This window comes from Hoplias malabaricus, chromosome X2 (genome assembly GCF_029633855.1).
Source record: "Hoplias malabaricus isolate fHopMal1 chromosome X2, fHopMal1.hap1, whole genome shotgun sequence".
NCBI classification, from domain to species: Eukaryota; Metazoa; Chordata; class Actinopteri; order Characiformes; family Erythrinidae; genus Hoplias; species Hoplias malabaricus.
This window is the reverse complement of record NC_089819.1, coordinates 18,348,697-18,373,322: the sequence shown is the minus strand read 5'-3', so window position 1 is coordinate 18,373,322 and position 24,626 is coordinate 18,348,697. Positions and strand designations below refer to the sequence as shown.

The following is a 24,626-nucleotide window of genomic DNA, read 5'->3' as shown; positions in this document are numbered from 1 at the left end:
TGTTTTCTTTGTTGCTTGCTTTAAAATTTGTTTTAAAAATACTAAATAAATAGTGAGCTGTAAATTAGATGTATTTTTAAGAGAGCAGGAATAAAACAGTCCAGATGCCAGGTTTTTTCATGTGTGTAACATGTCAGCAATGGAAAGGCAAGGTCAGGTTTGGGAATTTAAAAATCGCCTGCTTGTATGACGCTATAGCTGCAACTGCTAATACCCCTGACTAGCCAGGTATAATTACACACTGTCTGGCCGTTATATTATCCCGGCCTGAACCTAGAACAAAGGACCAGATTTGAAGACCACCATCCTAGAGCATCTTAAGTAACTAGAATATAATAAGCATAACTGATGCAGCACTGCTCTAGTTATTTACCAGTCAGCTCCAAGTCATTGCTAAAGCCCAAGTGTGTCGTGAAGACAGTTGCTAACTGTGGCGGTGCATAAAAAGGGGCTATATAACTAGTTCTGTTTTTGCTTTACGAGTGAAGAAAGATCTTAAAAGTTGCAAACTTTATAGAGTTCTGGTGCTATATATGACGACTGTATCATTAGTGCAGCGATTCTTTTTGGTGCTATATATGATGACAGCAGAGTGTTAGCTTGTTTCTGCTAATAAACCAGCATCACAGACACAGCATCCTTATGGTCATTTTTTTTTAAGTTACCATAATTACTGTTTCATTCCAAACGCCCTGCAACACATGCCATGACTTGCTGTGCACAATGCACTGCTTTAATCAGTGTAGTCTTTCACACCAGCCGCATGCGTCATGTGACACTGCAGCATTAACGTGCGTGTTAAGCACAAATGTGTTTCTTTCTCCTATTCAACAAACAGCAACAAACACAACTCAATTCGTTTTCCGTGGCAGAGAGTGCACTGATGTCATGAATAGTCTGGCGCTGCATGTGAGGCAAAGAGTACATGTCTGCAGCCAAACCCTTCTCGACATAATCAGACATAATCAGAAATCTCCAAGGGCATGGCTAAAAAGAGAATCCTGCACTGGCAGGAATGGTAGTGTATGAGGCCAAGGCGAATCCAAAGGTCATCACCAAATCCATCCTGATGAAGCTGAGCAATCCCGGTACCAACATCTCAGACACTGGCAAACACTCCAGCGTAGAGTGCACAAGGCTGGTGTGCACAGAGTCTGGTGGCTCCTAGACAGGCTATTTAAAAGTTCACCTGGACAAAGAAGAAAGGTTTTGCTCGTTGATTCTGTGGTCGAATGAGACAAAAAAGGATTTGCTAGGAAACAGGGGTGTGCCTTTCATTTGATGAAAAAGGTGAAAGCATTCAACACCAAAAATACCATCTCCACAGTCGAGGGAAACTAAGAGTCTTCAGCCAATGAGCCAGGGAAAAACGTGAGAGTTAACACAGCATCACGAGGAAAGAGGGCTCCATTCATTAAGATTCTAAACAAAAACGTCAGGCCATTTGTAGAAAAATCTGGGCTAAATTGGACCTTTCAGCAAGACAATGATCTATAACATACAGCTAAAGCAGTCAGGATATAGTTAACAGAAAAGTGTACCTTACAGTGGTCCAGAAAACAGTTTATTTTAAAGTGGTCCAGACATAAAAGCCATTCAGAATCTGTGGAGGAAGCTAAAGACCAGACGGATGCCAAGGAAGCCTTTCAACCTCAAACACCTGGAGATTACCGCAAAAGAAGAGTGGTCGAAAATGGCAGTGGGTTTCCAGTGTTTGTCGAAAGATACATAGACATAATTAAATCTTTCATTTAGTTCTCAAGCACAATGTCTTACTATGTCTTTCTATGAGTTTGATGTTTCCAGCGAGAAGAAAATGATCAGCTAACAAAAAATTCAGTCAGAATCTGGCATGTGTATAAATAATTTTGGGCTTCCATGAATGTCAGGTTTGCAACAAGCTATTGTCTCGAAGCTACGCCAAACCTTGTCTGGTTTGTGACAAAGCGTGCCAAGCTATGCTTGTTTTGTAAAGGCATTTAAGTGGTTAAACCAGCTGAAAAATACCTCTGTATTGAACTTCATCAGTACTGCCCAAAGTTAGGTAAATGGATAACTGCAAGCAGCATATATCCTTGTCAGTATGACTGAGACACACACACACACACAAAGCCCAGTTCAGAAGAAGCAGCGACAACAGGCTGTTTCCTTCTGTCCTAATCTCTTCATTCTTTTATGGAGAGAGATCTCTTAATACTCTTCTTTTACACCAGAGAGGAAGTGTGCCACGTGGAGGAGGTTGGGGGCTCTGAGGGGATGTCTGTCTGTCTCTGTCTGTCTCTCTGTCTGTCTCTCTGTCTGTCTCTCTGTCTGTCTCTCTGTCTGTCTCTGTCTCTGTCTCTCTCTGTCTCTGTCTCTGTCTCTCTCTGTTTCTCTCTCTCTCTCTCTCTGTTTCTCTCTCTCTCTGTCTCTGTCTCTCTCTCTCTGTCTCTGTCTCTCTCTCTGTCTCTCTCTCTGTCTCTATCTCTCTGTCTCTATCTCTCTGTCTCTATCTGTCTGTCTCTCTCTCTCTCTCTCGCTCTCTCTCTCTCTCTCACACTCATTCTGTCCCCTCCCTAGTTCTTACTACACTGAGCTTGTTAAAAAAACCTGCAGAATATCCAAACATTTTTTAGTACAACTCTCTGTGTATACTGGCCTACATGTGTTATATAGCACATGTTCTGAGTTACTGAACTGTAAGGAAATGAGCAATTCAATCTTTTCATTGTTATTGCATTTGTGGCTTCAAAACTTTTTATGAATAAATGTCTGAAAATCATTAATATGCTGCTACTTTGAAGTGTGTCAGTAGGAATTGTTTTGATACGGAATAGAAACCAGAAAACCTGTAAATACTGCAAATCTCCTCCTTTCCCTTTCTGTGACTATACGCCTGTTGCTCGGTCTTGCTAGTATTGGTTTTTTTTTCCCCTACGGGACAGACAGAAATGGATGTGGCACCAGTGCAGAAAATAGTGGATTGAATATTGGGAATGGAAAATCATTATTCCCGTCCAGTCCAGTCCTAAATCTAGTCTGAATCAGCACTGAATTAGTAAATAGTGTGGTCAGAGCAACAGGATTTTATACGCATTCATTTTTTTTCTACTACTGTTGATTCTCTATTACTTCATTGGTTTTATACTTTTTGTTTAAGAATGATCAACTAATGGCCAGTTGTTGGTTAAAAAACCCCCACATCATTTGCAGCTCTATTTCAGAAACTTGGACGATGTTATCTAAAAGATATATGGCTTTTCCATGAAAGCTTTTAGACTGACTTCATTTAAGGATTCAGCCTCATACCCCAGTTTACACACACTGTTTTATAGCATCAGGATGGATTATATGTGATTCAGTTAACGTTTCACTAAAGTGAGCAGTGTGGCTTTTGGGTGTCTTTTAGCCTTGAGTGTAATCCCTCCTCAGCTTTTGATGTATCTCTACTGATGGAAGAAATGAAAACAAAACGCCAGCCTTTTGACCAGAAGGAGCACTCTGTGTTTGAAAGCTGACCTCTTGTTAAATATGACCCCTCTGCGCTCAGTTAATCCATGTGTGTAATTGGTTTAAAGCTGGACGATGCCCATAATTAACAAGGGTGCCTACGTCTGGTGTCAGCAAAAGGGTTGTGTGCCAGCAAAATGAGTCAGAACTCAGTAAAACTTTACTGTTTTGGGCTCAAATGTATTGGCTAATGCAAGTCCCATGTTGGCTCTATAGCACAGTATTAAAACTCCCAATGACTTTGCCCTAAGAGAAACGCAGTGTTTGTATGCCAGCGTCCAAGCATAAATATGCTTTTTAAAGCTTTGAAATCTGTTGCTATCACTTGTTTTGTACTAACTGTTGAAGCATGAAGAACGTTCTTAAACAGTTATGAATGCTCAATTGTTCTTGGCTTGGACATACCTGTAATTTATGTTCAAACATTATATTGACTGGAGGTTCCTTTAAAACAGAAAAATCTTGCACTTTTCCACCAACCGTATTTTAAACATCTACCCATTTAAAAAGACACATGTGTTTTTCCACATTTCTATTTACGTTTACAGCATTTATAAGATGCTCTTATCCAGAAAAGTAATTGTTCCAAAGCCCCCATTTTGGCAGCTTGCTTTTTAAGAGTGCGGATAGCATTGACTTTGGAAGCAGTTGCTCACTGGCCGTAGTCCACTGCCTTTATCCTAGTACAGGGATTACTGCCATGTTGGAGACTTCATTGAATGTCAGCAGGTAGACATACAACACTAAATGATCTTGCTCCTCATCACAATACACCTTCTCTTTCTCTCTTTCAGGGATCTCCAGGGCCCCCCGGCAAGCCAGGATTAGCAGGCAAAAGAGGACCTCGGGTAAGCCTTAAAGAACTCCTGCTGATGTGTGTTCCCCTTGCCCTGCCCCAGGGAACATTTTCTCAGTGTTCCATCAACTTGCTCCATCTAATTACTCCGATTAAGTAAACAATTCTGTCAACCTAGTATTTCTCAGGGAGTTCTGATTATTAGAGTTCAGTTGCCAGGGCAGATTAAAAAAGGTGATGAAGCTGGCATTGTAAAATCATGTAAGTGTCTCCTCGCACCGGGGAAGCTAAAATCAACACTAACTCACCTCGCTTAGTGACTCTCAAAGGTCTGTACCATTACTCGGGCTCAAGGAGCCACCTCTGTTTTCTTCATTTTCCAGGAAGACTGACTCAGGCTTCCTGAGAACACTGTTGAAGTCATAGAGTGAAAGAAGAATATTTCATGTGCAGCAGAAAAGCAGACGTGATATTCTGCCTGACTTAAGCTTTTATTTTCTGCCTGAGTAGAAGTGGCCTTGTTTTATTGCCTTGGAGTTTCCTTTAAGGAGATACAGAGCCTGTTACCGAAGATCAATAAATAATTCCTGATATTGAGATACTATGAATTACTCCTTACTTCTAATGCATTAGGCTTGACACACATCACTACAGATTCTTCCAGAATCTTTTTATAAGGGCTTTATCTTGTTTATGCCTCAACATTTCTGTTTCCTCAAGGCCACTTCGCTTTGACTAATAGGGTCATGGAATGCCAGTTAATACTGAATGCTGGCCCTCAGAAAGCAAAGCTTTGGCAAATCAAAATGTATCTCCACTTGTGCTGCCTGAGAATCAACATAGACTGTGGGATAAGAAAGCGTCTGCACTTAAGTGTTCTCATCCTGATATCAGCATATTGCTTCTGTCATAGCATACCAAAACATCTCAGCTCTGTTTCTGTTTTGTCTTTAACGCTGTATAACAAATGTCAGTTGTGGAAATGGTATGGAGAGTTCATGAGAAATAGGTCAGTAGAGATGTGCAGAAGTCAGAGACCACCATTGGTTTATTTTATTTTTAAACAAAACAGCATTAAAGTACAGTTTATTCTTGTTTTTTTTCCAGATAATTTTCTACAGGGATTGTATAAAAATAATATCTTTCATACTGAAAGCAGATAAAAAATAAATGTAAACATTGTCACTGACCAAAGAAAAACATGTCCATCTCTATTTTGTGGATTTTTAGATTTCACAGCTTTCCTTTACATTATTTGAAAAAGTAATGATGAATGGACCAAGACGTATATTTCAGAATATATTTGTTTTTTCCAATTGACTTCCACTGAAGGTTAAGGAGGGTTTTCCTTCTGTGAAGTTACTATTTTGGAGATGCATGTGTTTTTTTTTTTTTGTTTTGTTTTTTTTAAATAGGTCAGTGGCAATAGAGACCAGAGCCCAGACTTACTGAATGTGTTTGGGATTACTTAGATTACAAGTACAAGATTAAATAGAGAAGCAGAAAATGTAAACGCCCTCTAAGGCTTAGCTTTGGATGTGCCCAAAAATGTGGGTTGCGCAAAAAGAATGAAGCTTTACTAATAAAAATAATTTGGCTGTTTTGCCTGGAAATCACAATTATAAGGAGGTCTCTGGCTGTACACTGTACAATAAAGTTAACTGTGTTTTGCCCTTGTTACATTAATGTTTTTTAGATATGAGGTTTTTAGTTATTACAGCAACAACACTCTACAAACGGTTTTAAGCTACAAAGGGTTTTAAGTGATGCCAGAGAAGAACCACTTTTATTTCCATATTTGTGAGTGTGAATTACCTTTTAAAGGTCAAAAAATCCATCATTTAAATGTTTTTACAAAAATGCTTCTTTATGGAACCAAAATTAGTTCTGCGATGGCATTGTTCAAAAACCCCTTTGTGCAGTTTCTCAGGGGACAGTAGATCATACAAGTTGATTTTACCATTCATCATTTGTCAATTATGGTTTTTCTTATGTTTGGAAAACATTGTGTTCATTAGTTGTTTGGACAAAGATTTTTTGAGTCTTGCAGTGTCTAGGGATATAATGGCTGAACGGGAAAGAGTACAAAACCGTATTCATTTCTCCAAAGTTCAAAGAGGCTTTCCTGTGTATAAGTCTGGACATTGTAACTGTGTGTGTGTGTGTGTGTATATGTGAGAGAGATACCTGTTGCAGGCTGCCCTTTAGCAGGGCCTCTGAGGGCTGCACTGTGGGAACCCAATCTGTAGAAGTAAACAAAGAGGCCTTTGTGACAGTCTTATTAAAGGCATTTACAGCCTTGGTGGCGTTCGTCTGCTCTTTAGCTGCTCAGAGAACCTGCTCAAGGGGGCTTTGGGCCTCCAGGACCGTAAGCCTGTGGGTGGTTAATATGGGCACATTTGTTTATTCCTTTTTCTTACACAAAGCATGATATCTGAGTTTGGGTTCTGTCGTGATTGTTGTAGCTTAGGAGCCTCATATCTGTGATTTCGGGTTGAGTGAAGGGTTTTCGGCACTGTGCAGTTCAGCTCAGCACAGTCTGACAAATTTCAGCGAATGGTGCTAGAGGAACAGAAAGCTGGCCAGCTCAGCAGATGATTTTTCAGCGAACTGAGGCTCAAATCATACATATTTAGAAAATAAAGCCTCATACCTGTGAGCACAAAGTCGAGTGAAGTGTCTTCTGAGTATTTGTTTTCTGAGTTTTCAGCTTCATTCCTCTCTTTTAACCCAAAATCAGCACTAAACTCACAACTGCAGTGGTCTACTGGGCTTGTGAATTTTTTACCTGCTCGTTTTCAGTGTGACATCACCACTCGGTGCGCTCCCAGAGCGCCCCCTCCCTGTGGCTCTCTTAAATGCATATAAATAAGCTCTCTGTCCTTGTACTTAAGGACATAGAAATTTGACATACACCACACACACATCTTAAATACAGCCCTCATTTTGAGATAACATTCACTTTTTTAAATACAATGGTATTTACAACGGTTATACCATCAAATTTATTTTACAGGTAAAATATTATTTAATTTATCTGTTATCTTTTCTGTATGTTGAGTAATAAAACTCTCATATGGCTCTAATGCACATGGCGGCACCCATCTGATTTAGGGGGCTTTAATTAAAAACACCAGTAGTTTGAATGCAGCAATCCCCCTTCGAGAGTTCACACTAGTGTTAAAGCCATTCTGAATGTAGTTCACATTTTGTTTTGTAGGCTCTTCATCACGAAAATAACTAATGAATCAGGCCTGTTGTTTGGAGCTAGTCTGTGTGCCACATTTGGAGCAGAGAGGAAAAGATTCCACAAATGCTGAAAGCAGTAAAAGTTGCTTGTGCTGTGCTAATGACACAGTCGGATAATTTCACTTTTGACAGATGTGGGAGGAAAATTGCCCCCTCAGGACCTGACACCTCTCTGGACAATTGACCTTTGGCCTTGGTACCATAGCAGGGTGAAGGTTCTTAAGGGCAAAGGGAGAGGTTTGTGGTGATTTGAGACCAGTGTTGGTGTTTGGTTTGACCATTTAACCTGAGGCTTCTGGTGGAGGCATCAGGTCATTAGACCAGTGCAAATGGGAAAGGGATGACTGTAGGGAGTCCAAAAAAAAAAAAAAAGCCTGTAAACTGTTTAGACTCATATAACCTCACGTTATTTTTGAAGTCAGACACTCCACTGAGTTGTTTACAAATATTTAGAATATCCCTAATGTGAACTAAGTGCTTGTGGCACTTTCCCATTTGTGACTATTTCCTAATTTTTGAGTTTCTGGAGATGTATTACTGAGTGCCTGCAGATCATTCCTAATGGGACATTTTGGGGTCAGACGGCTAGGCCAATGCGGCACAGGGGACTTGACCCACCACGCTTAGATCACATGGACGCGTGCACATGAGACATCTTTAAAAACAAAGCTGACTCGTAAATACATTAGTCACAAGGAGAATTTTTAGCTCCGTGATTTTTTTCATAAATTTGGCAGCGTTTGCTTCCTCCTACAAGGTGATCTCGTCCTTCACTGTGTCAGCATAACGTTTGCCATTTACTACATTTCACTTTTATGGTCAGACTGTTTTTTTGTTTTTTTGTTTTTTCCACTTGGACCGTAGGTTTATGAGCAGAACAGAGTTTTAAGAGAAATGCAAAGGGAAGGCATGATTGCGGTCAGGCACTCTGTCTTCTTCTGACTGCACTTACAACCTCAGACTCGAGCACTTTGAATAATCAGCCCTCAACCATTTGGAGCTAAGGCTTTGTGCTTTGTCATTTTGGCCAGTCAACAGTATTGCTTGGAGTTGAGGAAAGAAAAAACGTTTCCTTTCGCCATCATTCTACATCATCCTCTCTGCCAAGACTCCATATGTTAGATATATTGTTAATGTTTATAGAGTCTTTTCTATTACATCCAACCAGCACAAATACCAGCATATACCAGTCAAAGACAACTATAAACCAAACTGCTTCCTAATGTGGAATAATTTCCTAAAGTGAAAATCGTGATTTGTGTTTTTGGGTTGTGTGCTTTATCTGTTCTTTAGTAGCTTGTAAAGCAGAGTGATCCTCATGTCACCCCTGTAAAAGGCACTGCTCTCCTGTAAAAATCTGGCCTTATTTTTCCTTCTTTAGTGATGTTGGAAGTCATCCGTCAGTCAGAAGACTGATGCTTCCACAGAAATGGACCATTGGCCGTTACAAAAAGTGTGGAAAGATGTTTGGTCCAGAAAAGGAACAGAGTGGAAAATTAAATTTTTACAGAAACAGTATTGCGAAACCTAAGGCAATTTACTAGTTAAGATGCATTGTGGTTTTTGATATATTATACACTGAAAAGGTTTGTGTGGAATTTATTAAAAAACATGGCTCCTGAGCATTCTGGGAGCTCACTCCTCATCTCCTTCCACACATAGCACCACCACAATAAAAGTGGGTAACATTCATGAATATTTTACAAGTTAATTATTTTAAAAAATGTGCACAACTTTTAGAAAGGCTTTCCTGAAGTTAAAATAAAATAAAATTGATTAGTTTTACAGAAAATTACCCAATGGCTCGGGTGGCTAACTTTTATTATGCAATTTACTTGCGTTATATGTACCAACCCAAAAAACACTCTGTTTAACACTGTGTTTATTGAGTCAGTTCGGTTTTGCCTTGTGATGTCGATGTTCCAGGTGACCCTCTTGTATATGAACTTCACTCTTTGGTCTGGTTTGTGGGGATTTGTACTAATGGCCCTAGTAGTGCTCATATTGATAAGTGAATGTTTAAATGTTATTTAAATTACACATTCTTGTTTCGTTTTTTGTTAAATAAACCACTCCTCGTTTCTCAAACCCAGAATTACAAAAATGTAATTTAAGAATGTTACTACTAGGGCAGTATGATAATATTTGGCCCACAGTTGATTCTTATAAGATCAGTCCACCATTGCTTCAGCAACAGCATTTAGTTTTTTGGGAAAGTTTTGGCAGTGTGTTCACCTTAAAGTTAAAGTTGGAAAAATGAGTCTACAAGGCTATATTCAACTAAACAAAAACAGCTTTCTGACTCAACATGGCTTATATTTTATTGCTATAAGTATACAGTCAGTGTTGAACATCCTTAAATAAACAGTGTTTACAACTTACAAATTAAAATAATCATGTAATTCCTAGTTTTGTATTGTTTCAATGAGTCTTCAGTGGTTCCTCTAGTCTGTTCCAGTTTATCAAACTTCAGCAAAGTTAAACGTTGAGTTTTTTTTTTTTAAATTTAATTAATATTTATATTTTTGCAATTTCACTCACCTCTTATTGCTATTTTTGTTTTAAATGTCTCATATCCTTTTGTCCTCTTTTGTGTGTAACACTGTGACAGCGTTAGAAACCACATAAACACAACTGTTTAGGATTCGTGACCAGTTGTACATAGTTGATGACGTGATGATTTAAGCACTTGGTTTGCACTAATTGGTGTGGTGTACACTTCCGACATAGCTGCATTAGCCTCATAGCTTCAGCTAGATAGATTTTTATACTGAAATTAAAGAGTCCAGACAGGCAGACCTCCTTTAGCTGTTACCAGCAGGGGTTTTAGTCTTCAAAAAAGCAGCATGGCGCTCCTATAAATTAAGGCGGAGCATCTGACTACTCCAACTAACTACACAAAATATATGAGGTGGAACTAGACGCCTGCCACCCACCTGCCCCAGACATCAGCCCACACCAGCACAGGCATGGAGGTTAATTCACAAAGCAGGATTTATCAGCTTTTCAGATAACTTAATCCCAAAACCCGAGTTTATAATGAAATGATTAAACTAGATGCTCTTGATTCACGTGGGTACATAAATTCTAAAAGTATGATTTCTTTTTAGTGTCTGAAAATGGCAGCTGCCCTTTTACATTTTAGGGAAAATGGATGGATATTTAATACTGCCGAGGCGCACATAGAAGTCAAGACGGTTGTATCAAGTTCTAGTTTCAGAGATTTGTTACTGCAGTGTTACTCTGAAGTCTTTATGGTTATGAAACTGGAGCCACAGTGGTATTCGCACCTCCTTACAAGCGTTAACACGAGTGGGTGTCACAGATGGTGTCACAGTGCTTTGCTTTGTTGCTTAGACCTTGAGACAGCTGAGAGAAAAACCTTTAGATGGGTTATTGTAGTGTGTCTTTAATACATTTAAAGTATAAATCAGTGTATGTTTGTGGAATACAGAAATGCATTATACCAAAGGATACATAAGACGTGTATATATACATTTATATACAGCATCATCCATGATTCTTAAAGGGCTCATTCACTCACTCAGACCCAGAGAGAGAGAGATTTAAAAAAAAAAATCACTCATAAAACCAAAAAATCAAATTTAAGTCAAGCCTAAAAAACCCTTTGTCCTATTCTGGGACGAATAATAAAGAAAGCGTCTCCACTCGGTCACCCGTTATATTTTTCTCTGCCACTGTGACGCTCTGACGTTTAACTTAACAAGTTTCCCCTAGATATTTCTCTATGGCTGTGTCTGGCAGCTAAACTCTGCCATATGTGCAGCACCCAAGCAAATTGCAGTATGCACAGTAACGCACTAAATTGTTGAATAAGGAGGAGGAAATCTGTAGATGAGCTTCTGGTAAGTGTCTCCATATGCAGGCCAGTATGTGCAGAGTCAGCAGCAGGTCTGTGGAAAAGAGTCCCACTCACGAATGGCTCAGGATCATAATGTACTGCAGCCATGACAAAGGGGATTAGAAATAGCCTGCGTTAGAGCTGCACCATATGGACACAGTACAGGGACTGCTTCAGATTACATTTGTGATATCACTGGAAGTCAACTTGAAATCAATCAGAAAATTGTTTTTACCTTGGTTTACCTTGAAGTAGTGCTGGGCGATATGAGCGCAAATCAGTATCACGATTTATTGTACATGTTACCAAGATAACGATTAATGAACGATAATTATGTTTTTGTGTTCTTGACTCATAGTTCAGTGACGAGGCTTGTGCTGTAAATATATGGGATATTTTTTTCTAATGTTGCTTGGAGATTGTTCCTCTTGTTTTTTTGAGCACTATTTGCCATGTGATTGTATTTTGGTCATTTTTTTTTCCTCGGTGTTTACATGTGACTTCTTTTTGTTCAGTGTCGTATTAATGATAGTTAAAACACAACACGTCCAAACCACAGATGCTGTGTTTTTCTTTGGTACGAGCGGCTCAAACCGCTACGGGTACGAACCTCTGTGTTTAGGTTGCTTCCATGTGGCAGATAGGGGGCAGAATCACGTGACTACTGCTTGGTAGCATGGTTCTAAAGGGACAGTACATGAACACACAGTCGGGACATAACAGAATAAAAATAATCAATATAGACAAGACTATGTCGATTAGAAGTTCTGAATGTCGATTCTGATTCATTTTTGATTAATTGCACAGCCCTACTTTGATGTCAAAATCATTTCAATTTTGTAATCGTTTAGTTTATGCCCCTGCTGTTATGAAGCAAAATTCATCATATCAATAAAAATCAGCTCATTCATAAAGCTTTCGTTTTGGATTAATGCTGTAAATTCTTATGCAGTTTTTGTAAGATTTTACAGTGAATTCCAGTGTTTTGTTTTTTTTTGGTGTTGTTTTTTTTTTTATTATTATTATTGGATTTAAATTGGGCGGCACATTGGCGCAACAAGTAATGTCGCAGTCACACAGCTCCAGGGACGTCCCCGGGCCGTGTGGGTTTCCTCCGGGTGCTCTGGTTCCCTCCCACGGTCCAAAAAACACACGTTACAAAAGTGTCCATAGGTGTGAGTGTGTGTACCTAGCCACTGGAATGCATCACGTTGTAGTACAGGGTAGGGGACCACCCTCCCTCTTGGTTTCATGACAGTGCTGTAAAAGTGAAATACACTCTGCAGCTGTAGAGGGAGCCCAAAAGCAAAAAAAAACTAATGTTACCTAGCGATCCTTTTAAAAAGGACATTATGAAAAATAGCTTGTTCAGTGTATTAGTGCATTAATCTAAGCTCCTACCAACCCATAAATAGTGAAATATCATAATCCAGTCATTTGTTGTGATCTGAAGTCTGAAAACAGGATAAAACGAGTTTTTCTGATTTTGTGCTGCATCTTATGATGGTAGCAGGCAGCACTTCAGAATTGTCCCGCCTCCTTGTCTGAGTTTCTCCAATCATGTTTGTGAGAGTACAAAGATAAGGTCAAATGGAGCAAAACAAACATGAGTGCAGAGAAATAGTACTGAGTAATTACAGTGAAAACAGAGCTTCTTCTCCCCGCTTCTTACTCCTGGGCTCTTGTGTTGAACTGAGCTGTGGCTCATTATTGTTCTAACTTAAATAGGTGAATTATGTTGGATTACATGAGTATTTAATCTACAACTTAACAAAATGAACACCAACAAAGTGTGAAATTAAAAGAACAGGTTAAATGTGCATAATAAAGCCTTCCACATGATCAGTACTGAAAAGACCAATATCATAATACCGATCGCCCAACAACGTATCATGCAGACATGGTCTGTGGTGTCTGGTTTCTGTCTGTGCGGCTCCTTGTGTTGATGCTAATCTCTGCTTTCTGTTGAGTTCTATTGGCAGTAAAATCACTCTAGCACTTATAGCATTTTTGTCTTGGCCTCAATTCTGAGCTGCCTTGTCGAGTTGAACTGTAAGTGCTGGTTTTTGCTGCTCTCATTTTCTCTCATTATTGTTTCTCACTCCTCTTTTACCTGTGACATCTGGACTGTGTGTGCGTAGGTCAGCTGACCATCAGCTGGTCTTTAAGCTTTTTTTGGTCTTTCCCTATGTCCCTCCCTTCGTCTCTCTCCCTCCACATGGGCCTCATGTGTGTGGGTGAAGTGACAGGATGAAGAAAATCACATCCATATGCCATAACTTAAACAGAGTAATTTTCCATATGGTCCACAGAAAAAAGGTTTTGTGTGCACACACACAGAGGCACAAAGCACAGGTCAGGCCTGACCTCCCCTGGAGCTTGAGCTGAGAACAACGTGAGCTCTGACATAATGCAGACAGACAAGGGAATTTTGAAAAGCCCTCTTTAAAGCACAACTACTCACTTGTAAGGTAAATGCCCAGCTTCTGGAGCAGTGGGTTCCTGAAATACATCACTTCTTGAAGCAGTTTACAACAATTAACAGAAGTATATGACGACTATAAAGAGCCCTACAATAGGTCTACATTAGTAGGGAGATTTATTTATGTATTTATTTATATATAAGGTATTTAAATAAAAGGTATTGACAGTTCCTCCTGTTAGCTATGCCGTCCCTAAATCTCAGTGATAACAAGCTAGGTGGTGAAAACTTGACACATTACTTATCTGAGATGTGTAAAGCCAGCTAACTCTTCAGTTCTGTCATGTTGTGGTGCTTTTCCACTGTATAATATTTTTACTTTACACTACTCGTGACTGACTTGTGAGTCAAATAATAACAATTGTGATCTCGACTGTAGCTTAGAGATTTTACAAATGGCTAGTTTGTGCTCGATGTCTGCATTTCAACATGGCTGACAAGTTATTCTGGCTAATCAGAGCTCTGTAATGTTTTAAAAAGTACCCAGATTCATGTATCAGGTAAAAGATTTGCCTGATGGAAACTCCGAATAGCCTGGCTGGCATCTTGCTGAGTGATGGTGGGGTTGTGTGGGGTCAAACGATTTATCCTGTATTATGAAAATGTCTTCAGATACTTAATGTTGGGGTGGGGTGGGGTGGGGGGGTTCCTGCTAACCCATAGTTTCAAGTGGTTGCTGGGGTTTAAAATTCACGAATTGTGTTTTGTAACAAACTGCCATTTCACTGTTGTGGATGTATCTATTTAAACATGAAAGCATTTTTGTTCCTCCTGATGGTTTTCTTGTGGTTCTTTGCATCTTAAAAACCCCTGCTAATGCTGCAGTGATAACAATAATATAAAGAATGCTGCTAGCTGTGCTTTGAGCTTTGGAAGTGGTGTGCTGATGGAATGATTCACATCTTAAACCACTAGATTATAGATTAAAGCTGCAGAAAAGAAACAAGATTAAATGTAAGAGCCCTACAGGTTCTAATATTTCTGACTTTCCACTGTGTTCTGTTGATTCACCCTTAAACAAGGCACATCACGATGTGATACAATGCTGGATATAACACTGTGTTTCTCCTTTAAAAGTGTAACTGCTAGTTCTGTACGATCTATAAAACCATGTTCGAAGGGAGCCATAAACCAGAATGTTTAACTCTTCACTTTGTAATGTGCAAATAATGAGGGCATTACAAGACACAAAAAGCAGTGGCATTTACAGTCAACACACTGTAGTGCTTGACAGATTCATACAGACTTAAGGACTTGTCTCAGCTAAACAAACTGTCCCACTATTTAACACTGCCAGACACTGTTTACACTCGCTACATCCCGCCCCTCCTTTGCTTTACTCCCGCAGCTTTTCTGAAGGGAAAAAACAATAACACAGGTCAAGGCCCAAGACCCAGACCTAAGTGCCATAAAGTGATTGTATTGTAAGTATGAAAGAGACAGCAGACAAATAAAATGTGACCGTGTGCTTGTGTTGCAGGGTCCTCCAGGTCCACATGGAAACCCCGGACGTCCAGGACCTCCCGGATCCAAGGTCTGTGCTGCTGCATGTCACCTTCAATTTATGAACAAGTGTCAAGTAGACATTGCTCATTAAGAAAGATCTAAAACTATCTCAACCAAACTATCTCAGCTCAACCTGGAGCCACTTTCCTGAGAATAAAAAGACAGAAAGGATCCTTGGACAAACCCTAAATTCATAAGAATGTTCTTTTAATACGGTTCCTTAAATACGGTGTTGTCCTTAGAACAGTGTTTTCTAATGTGTCTGTATCATTATTTATTAGTCTCTAACCACTATTGACACTCATACACACTGAATTTCAATTAATATTTATTTATTTAATTAATTTTTATTAATTAATATTTAATTAAAATATTATTAATTTTTAAACTTCAATCTAATCTGCTCAGGCAGGGTTACGCGACCAACATTCAAACAATTATAGCAAAAAAAAAAAACAAAACAGTAGTGCAGGATACTGGGATGGAGTACTATCCTCGTTGGAAAATACATTAACAGTAGGCTGATAAACTGAGAATCGTGGTATATTTTGTTTTGTGTTATATCCACAACAAAAATGAACTCACACAGAGACGGAAGAATGAATAATCTGTTTACTGCAGTAGGAAACAAAACGTACACCAGCTCTCCTTCAACCAGTTCCTTCAAGAGACCCCAGACTACATTACCCATCATCTTTCAGTGTTTCTAAACCACACTACGGATAGCCACAAAGTTCAAAACATTGCCCAATACAGTACATTTTAACTATTATAAAATGTTAGCTATTCTTTGGGTAAGAAGAATGATAAATGTAAAATATACAAAAAGAAAATTCCTAAGAATTTTTATAGCAGAAGATTATTAATGGACATCTTAAGTGAAGAGTTAAGTGAATAATTTTTTTTTGAGAATCTGGCCAGCGGTTGTTAAAAAGAGATTTATCTTAAATCTGTTGCTGTGTTAGAATAGGGTGGAAACATTCAGAGAATGTTGATTTTTTTTAATATTCAGCAATGTCTGTAGCACTGTTTGTGCTGGATTTGTCTTATCAGGAGGTCTTGCGTAAGACAAATAACCGCCTGATTCACATGAGATAAAGGTTCTCTGTAATTCCCTGATTGAAACAATATTCATCATGTTCACATTTAACATGTGTGTGTCTCTCAGTGACAATAACAAGGTTTCTGAGAGGTGGAGTGGGATTGCTATCACTGACAAAGCTCCATATTCATGCAGATCTAACACTGGAACTCATTACTAATCTCTGAAATCACAGATGTAGTTCCCAGTCATGTGTGATTTGATAGTGAGGCAGTGTGGGAAAGCAAAGTTAATGCTTCTTTTGAGGTTTTTGGAGTTTGCAAGGTCAGCAGCTGCATGGTTTTGACCCAGGAACCAAAGTAAGTTAATGTACATTTTGTGGGGGGGGGGGGGGGTGATAATTGCTTTTGATGCCCTTCTGAGTCATTTCAACAATGAGTCACATCTCTTAGGAAAAAGGCTCCCATCCCACTCTTCATTGCAGCTGGACCCTTACAAGCTGGACTTTAAGTGATGGATGACACATAGCAAGAGTGTTATTTTCCAATCATAAGAGGTGCCATTATTTTTATTTTTTTTAGTTATAGCCGACATCATCAACAGTATTGTCTTAAAAAATTTTAAGTTGGGAACATTAATCCAATAACTCACAGCTTGTGAACTGCCAGTAGATGCTATGGACCAATCAGAAGCAATGTGCTGTGACATCACAATCACAGCCCTAAAACAAAAAAGACACCTAGACATTAGTCTATGAAGAAAATAATTTTACATTAAAGGAGCAAAATCATTTTCTCCAAATACTCTTCTTCATTTTTTCACAGCCATTATTCTGACACCTAGTGGCCTGGATGTAACAGAAATTCTAAACTTTTTTTCAACAGTGAAGGGGACCCACTTTGCATTGTCAGAAAAACTCTCACTGTGATGGTAGCTTTTGCTGTGACTGGTGGTACCCTCTTGGGTACATGTTCAGTACCTTCAATTAGGGAACATAACTGTACCTTATTCAATAGTTTTAGTACATTTTAATGTTGTGTTTAATTCATAAGCCCCATGTCCAGGACTTTCATTCTTTCATTATTTCATTTGACACAGTTCTATGATGAAATAGTACAAATATTCACCTCTCTTTATGGAGAAGCGAATGTAATGTAACTATATGGATCAAAACTGGACCTTATAACCACTGTTGTTCCTTTTAAAGGTACATTTACACTGTTTGTACCTTTAGAGACAATGTTCCTGTACTGTATCTTTTTATTTTTATTTTTATTTTGTTTGTTTATTTATTTATTTATTTTTGTGAATGAAGTGTACGAAGCATAAACAGATTTATTCAAAGACAAAGTTGCACTTTGTAGACACTTGTCAAAGCTTTTATAAACATTGTTAGTTATGTTTTGGTGGTAAAAATGATTAGTTGCTTCTTTAAATCAGAATTGCACTATGATCTGGAAAATAAATTAGATATTTTTCCCAAACTCTTCATACCTAGTAGGTAGCATTGATAAGGAATTAGCCTTGTATTAACAACCTCAGCAGTGGTTTAAGTGGCATGTTGGTAAACCTTTCATCACTTAACAGCTTATTAGTGTTCATCTGGAGGACATCATTAGGGGATAACATTTATTACACACTAATAAGCCATTCTTAAAAAGGTGCAAGGGCTTTGATCTGACATATTTTATGACGGATATACATCAAGAGTGGCACCTACTAAACTAGATGTTTGTGTAGCTTTAAAAAATAATGCTGGTTTTAATTAGAAAGGTGATGCTGAAAACATTTTAATTATGAAACCCAGGGGAACTAGCTAAAGTTTAATATTATGCTTTAGTCAGAGCTAAAGGCACTGGCTGTGGACCTCATCTTTCTGCAGTTTGAAATGAAAGAAGTCCAAATATTTTGATGCTAATTTGCTAACCTCATTCACTCTGTGACTCAGAAGGAAATTGAATAATTGCAGCTTTATATTAAAGTGACATTTGCAGCTCTGTGTTAGAATATCTGTCAGGGGCTCTGTCTGTTGTTGCTGTGATAAGATGGTGGTGTTGAGTGATAAGATTTTACACTATTTAGCCAAATGTTTTTGGACACCTGCTCTTCCAAGATTTCTTCAGAAATAAGAACATAAATAATATGTTTGTTCTCATTTGCATCAGTAACAGCCTCTGCTCTTCTGCAAAGGCTTTAAACTTGAAGTTGAAACTTTTCTGTGGGGTTTTGATGGCATTCAGCCATGAGAACATTATGAAGATCAGGCACTAATTTCGGATGGAGTTTTGGATCACAAATGCCACTGTTCTGCATTCCAGCTCATCCCAGATATGGACTGAAGTGTCCAGGGAACACAGTTCTACTGTTCTGCAGCCCCATGCCTGGGGGGCTTTATACCCCTCAGGCCACTTTTTGGTATTATACACTGTGCCCTTGGACATATGGGCTATATTTTGTCTATAATTTGGGTTTTCTCCATTTCAATCAGTGAATAGAAAATATAAAAATCATTTTAGTAGCTTTTAAAAAAATATGGCTGTAGTGCATTTTATTTTACTAAAACTAAACGTCACGATACATACTGTGTATCATTAAAACTCTTCAAGTGTTTGGATCCTATATTATTTTAACCTTTTACTGAGCTTTAGATATATTCCATTCTAAGAAAATGCCTGTCTTAGTTCCATCGAGTCCAAGAAGCTCTTGAGGAACTTTATTTTAATTTATTTCATTCTATTTATTTTTAATTGCTGACTGTGCAAACTAATCCGATTCAACAGAAATAATCCCTGAAGTAGCACGACATGGCTGCTGTTGGTGGGAGAAGCATGTGAGCATGACTCTTTAATTAAAAACAAGGGCACCCTGGCTTTGTGAGGGAGATGACTGAATCAGACATGAAGACTGTGAGGGCTCACCGTCCCTGGATTAAATCTGATCCCTGTTTTCAGTTTGTATGGCGATAGTCTTTGAGGCACGACCACAAATCCGGACTGTCTCCCATTGCCTGAAAAGGCAGAAGAATGTGCCTGGTGATCCCCAGTGTCTTTGGAGCAGCTTTACTGTAAACTCACTCGTGCAGGCGTACATGGGCCACTCTCTTGTGTAAATAACTCTGCTCAGAGCTGAGAGCATTTATTAGCCTCCTCCATGTAAACTGCCCTGGAAAGTCTCAGTACTAACAAGCCACATTACAGTACTCTGTAACTGCAGTAGGTACCACTGAATGGTACTGTGTCATGTTCTGTAAACTCTGAATAACTGGAGTCATTTCAAATTAGAAGTGCCTCAACAAGTAAAGACAATTCCAATATTTAATGTGTCTGCTATTAGACTATAACCGTCTTGTTTTAACAGACTTGCTTTTAATTATTATTATTATTATTTTAAGAATTTGAATTCTATTGTATTATAGTTTCAGAATGTTGTTGTATCCATTGGTTTGGGAGAGGGAAAGTCACTCACCCTGAGAAAACAAAGCCATTTGTGCTCTCCTGGCCCTGGAAGTGTAAAGGGTTTTAATAACATTTTAATAATATATATATATATATATATATATATATATATATATGAGGAGAATCTGAACTAAACCTTGTTCTTCAAACTCACTCACACCTACTATTTTAGGGTGAAACAATATCTTATTTCTTATTTGTTTAATATTATTTTTTTTTTTTTTTGTATTTACTGTGATTATATATAACTTTATACAAGCACCACTCGCACTGAGAAGGCATTAGTTTAAATATATAGAATTATCTTAGGTGCCTAAGACATCTGCACAGTACTGTACGTATGTGAATTCCACTTTCATTCTGTAGCTGGAGTTCACAGAGTGTGATGCTGTGTGTGAAAATCATTCGTTTCCTCTCTGTGTATCACAGGGGAGAAAGGGAGACCCTGGACTTTCACCTGGCAGAGCGCCCAAAGGAGCAAAAGTATGCAGTTCCTCTTCTGTCTCCATATCCTTTGATTTAGCAGCTCTTTTATTCCTGTGTAGCTGCTGATTTAAGGATGTGTGTACATGTCTTTTTCCTTCTTCGCTTCAGCTGAAATTAATTTCTGAGTTAAACTGCATGAGCACAGCATATAAATCAGAATCTGTGTCCATTTAAGCAGGATACACTGTAAAGCTGTGACTTAATTGTGTTAACACTTAATAAGAGACGGCTCACAGATTGCACATGCCATTTTTTTTTGCCATAAAAGTAAGATTTGTGTAAATGTTTTTTTACCTGGAAGTACCAGGAAGGTTCTGTAATATTTAATTCTCACTTCTGCAGGGGGATCCTGGGATTCTGGGCCCACCTGGACTAACTGGCCAAGCTGGACGGAAGGTAAGAAATCTCATAAGATCTGCACTGTTTTGACATAAAATAAAGTCATGCGGCCATTTTCCATACGGCTTTTTAACAAATCCATGTGTTTTTCCAAGCATTGATTAATTTCAGAACGTGGTCTCCTTTCCACAGCAAACGTCATATGTATGGCTGAAATCCAGGCTCTGCTGAGTTAATACATGTCTGTAACCTCACACACAGCACTGTAGCCGTTTCTCGATTGTTGTCTTTTGAAGCCTTCTGTATGGTGTTGCGAATCTAAGCCAGCAAATGAGCGCTATGCTTGTGGGTGGGTGATTGCTAGCAAAACGGTGTTTGGGTTTTCCACAAAGAGAGGCCCCTCTTTAACCTCTGAAACTCCAGGCTTGTTTTCTTAACCCATAAGGCTGGCCTATTTTTGCATCTTTGTCTACACCTACCTAGAGCTCTTAATGCTGTTGCATTTCATTTGAATAAATAACCATTTAACAAAGCCAAAAAAATGTGATTTTATTTTGGCACCATATCATTCCTCTGCGCTCTAAAGGAGCTTGCATTCAAAACAGACATCCAACAATAAAGGAAGCCTTGAGCATGTTATATAAAATACCCAGTAGCCCAGTGAAATCTTCTGCTCGAGCAGTTATACATTATTGGGTACCTGTTTTGACACTGCAGTTCTAACAGCATGCAACTGAATGGTGGACCCACATGTGAGAGTTTTAAAGGGTTAATTGTGCAGTGTGAAATCCCAATGGCACAGAGTTATTTGAGGGAAAGATCAGAGTGAGGGGCAGAGTGTCCTCCTCACGTTGGATGTTTCTTCTCAGTTGTTTGGAGTGAAGCCTAACAGGCTCCAGACATGCCGGCCCAAACTGCTATCCTCAACTATGTTCTCTGACCAGGCGGCCAGTTGATGACATCACCCTCACTCCTGGTCCAGGAGAAGTGTGGGGGAAAAGGCCTGTGAAATAGTGTGGTTAGTTTCAGTGGATGTTCCGCCATAGTGCCAAAGAGGTCATCCACTAAAAAAGAAAAGGAGTGCGTCAAACTGACTTATTTCACATCATTTCCACATAAGGAAAATGTATTACATCAGCAGTATTGTGTTTCAGGTTACGTATTTTGGCAGTAGTTGTGTTGATGTAATATTCTTTATACATGTTAGATGTAAGATATACATGTCAAGCAAATGTAGACATGTTCACTCTGTGAATCTGCAGAGCACTGTTCTATGGGACAAAAGTAGGTCATCATTACTCTCCAGCAGAGAAGCGAAATCAGCTAATTCAGCACATCTTGGCATTGATGACTGATGATGTCATTGTCTGTCCACAGCTGTGGGCTCTTGAATTAAACTGCTTTGTCATGCGAAAGGCCTGTTAAATTGCAACATTTTACTCGATCTGTGCAAACTGCAATATGTCATTTACCAACATTCAGGACTCTGAGGTTTCAATGGTATCAAATACACCAGTAAAGGCCCTTGCCAGCAGAGAAGTCTATTTAAAAGGGATCAGTCATGTTTTCAGAGAGCATATTTACAGGCCCATACAGAACAGATTGAGAGGAAGCGATTGGTTCTGCCAGAGCTTTTTGGACAGCTGGCCTGAATGCTAAATGGCTCAGCTTGGCCTCCATCCCGATGCTCCTACTCTAATGTCAAGTCTAAGAAAGCTCTGACTTACTCTGCTTTCATACAGAGAAAATGGCCTTTTCTGTTTCTAAGAATTTTCCAGTTCTATAGTCAAAGCAATATTTCACATGCATTTTTTTTAGGAGCCTGATGCCTGACCAGTGCCATTTTATAATTATTCTTTTGTGTGCCGTAATGCTGAGCAGAGCATAATGACGCACATCACATTCATTTCTGTACAAACTCTTCCCTCTCTTTATAGAAGGTTTTTAGTATAAAAAATGATTAGTTCACAGTTTTGGAGGTGAAACGACTCCCCGAAACATTGTAAAGTGAAGGAATTACCTGGCCACCCTCCCCAATCCCATGTGTTCTAAATCACAGAGTTGTGGTTAAAGAAATATATTAAGCTCTTGCTGGTGGAAAAATAGTTGGAGACGCTACTTCTGCTAAATTAGAGTTGGCAGCAAACCACAAGGTTATTCCATGCACAGTCCGCATCCAGAGAGGTCCTTATTACAGGAAAAAAAAGAAGAAGAATTGGACAAAAGCAAAACATACTGCACGTTATAATATAATGAATGGTGCACAAATGGATTTGGCCATATTTTCTAGGTGCCATTTAGCTGGAAAACGAATGCTCTTCATTAGCGATTGTGTTTAGCCATGCAAAATCCTTCAGTCCCTTTCACACACTTTTCCCAGCAGAGAAGCAGATGTGGTGTCTGGCAATGAGAGACAGTGTTGTGTAATAGGACAAGCGCAGACTACTATTGTCTCCTAAAGCACATCCAAGAGTACAGTACCGCACACTTTCTTTCATAAAAGAACTGACTGAAGTGTGAATTGGGCAAGGTCTCTATACGTGATGTGGGGTTTTGTCGACGTATTTGAGCAACGAAAGCCTTTATGAGTTATGAAATTGGCCTTTTGACACGTAGCTGTTTTGTAACCGTGTCAAATGCGATACAGAGTAACATTCTTAAAGCAGTATTAGGGAATATTGGGATTAGTTTCACTTTGTTCTAAATTTCACATGACTCTGCCATGTATCATTAATCAGTGCTGATTTCTCTTTATAACCCTGCAAAAAGCTTTCCTTCAACCCTGATTCATAACATTGGCATAACCCTGCCATAAACAAGTTTTAGCAGATGCCGTAAGTTGTGATAAAATAGTAATGTCAGAATTTGTTGGGCAATAAAACACTTTAAAACTACCGTTTCCATCCACATGTTAATTTTTGCAGTATACAGTATTTAGCTGTAATTCTATTAAAGAAGACAATTAGGCCAATAACTGGAAATGGTAGAATATCAGTTTAATTACTAAACACACAGGGTCATAATAATAACATGACACATTCACGTCAGTGTCATGCAGCAGGGTTCATGTAAAGTGCTGCCAGAAATTCTGGAAGGTTTTTATTTTTTTTTTATTATTTTTTTTTAAATTATTTTTATCCTCATAGTTTTATTGCATCATTTCTGACCGGCTAATTAATAAAACTGACTGGCAAGCTTAGGATGAGCAACAGAAAATTATGGTTAAAAGAGTATTCAAGTTTCAGGGTTAGAGGCACAATGTGTTCTTGTGCTACTGGCAGATATGCAGAATATCAAAGGCATATTTCTTTAGAGAGGCCAAAAGATGAATCACAAGCAGTCATTAAAAGCAGATTACATAAATGGTTTGTTCTATTTTAATGCTCTTCTGATCTAGGATCAGTTGTGGCTCCTTGACTCTGGTTGGATTCAGCAGTCAGAGCGGTAGGTGGTGATAAGGGGTCAGTTGAGTTTTGGTAAATCAGCCCCCTGATCCTCTGGCCTGTGGTGGGAGTGAGCCGGAGGTCCAGATGTCCTCAGACTGTGCTGAAAACCAGTAAACACTGTAATTAAGCGTGGGTCAGGGCCTTGTCACTGACTGAAATTGTTCAAGCAGAGGAGACCGGAGCAGAGGTCAAGCTGACACACTGCCCACTTTCTACAAGGACGGTTAGTGACCAAGCTCTGTGGAAAGCTTATAAAAATAGCCCTTGGACCTGAGACTGAGTACGGTCCTTGAGATGGAAAATCTTGATGGAGGGCCAGTCCACTGAAGGGTTGCTGAAGTTTCTAGTGGGCATTGTAGAAGACTGATAAGTAACCCTCTTAGGTGTCTGATAATAATACCTACTGCATTTTTGAATATTGAAATGTTTTTGAATATTTAAATTAGTCGAGTTCATTTCACCGCTAGGGTAAGG

At 38.9% G+C, this 24,626-nt stretch overlaps 1 protein-coding gene across 2 annotated transcripts in view; it reads left to right on the top strand.

Moving 5' to 3' along the window:
• LOC136676686 (collagen alpha-1(XXVII) chain B-like) overlaps window positions 1-24,626 on the top strand; it is an 87,458-nt gene that overhangs the window by 12,493 nt on the left and 50,339 nt on the right. For both annotated transcript variants that reach the window (XR_010796311.1, XM_066653863.1), the window contains exons 4-7: window positions 4,284-4,337; window positions 15,359-15,412; window positions 20,311-20,364; window positions 20,710-20,763. Coding sequence is in view for 1 of the 2 variants with exons in the window: in XM_066653863.1 (XP_066509960.1) it covers window positions 4,284-4,337; window positions 15,359-15,412; window positions 20,311-20,364; window positions 20,710-20,763 (216 nt within the window). In the remaining variant the exon portion in view is untranslated. The remainder of the gene's footprint in view (window positions 1-4,283; window positions 4,338-15,358; window positions 15,413-20,310; window positions 20,365-20,709; window positions 20,764-24,626) is intronic.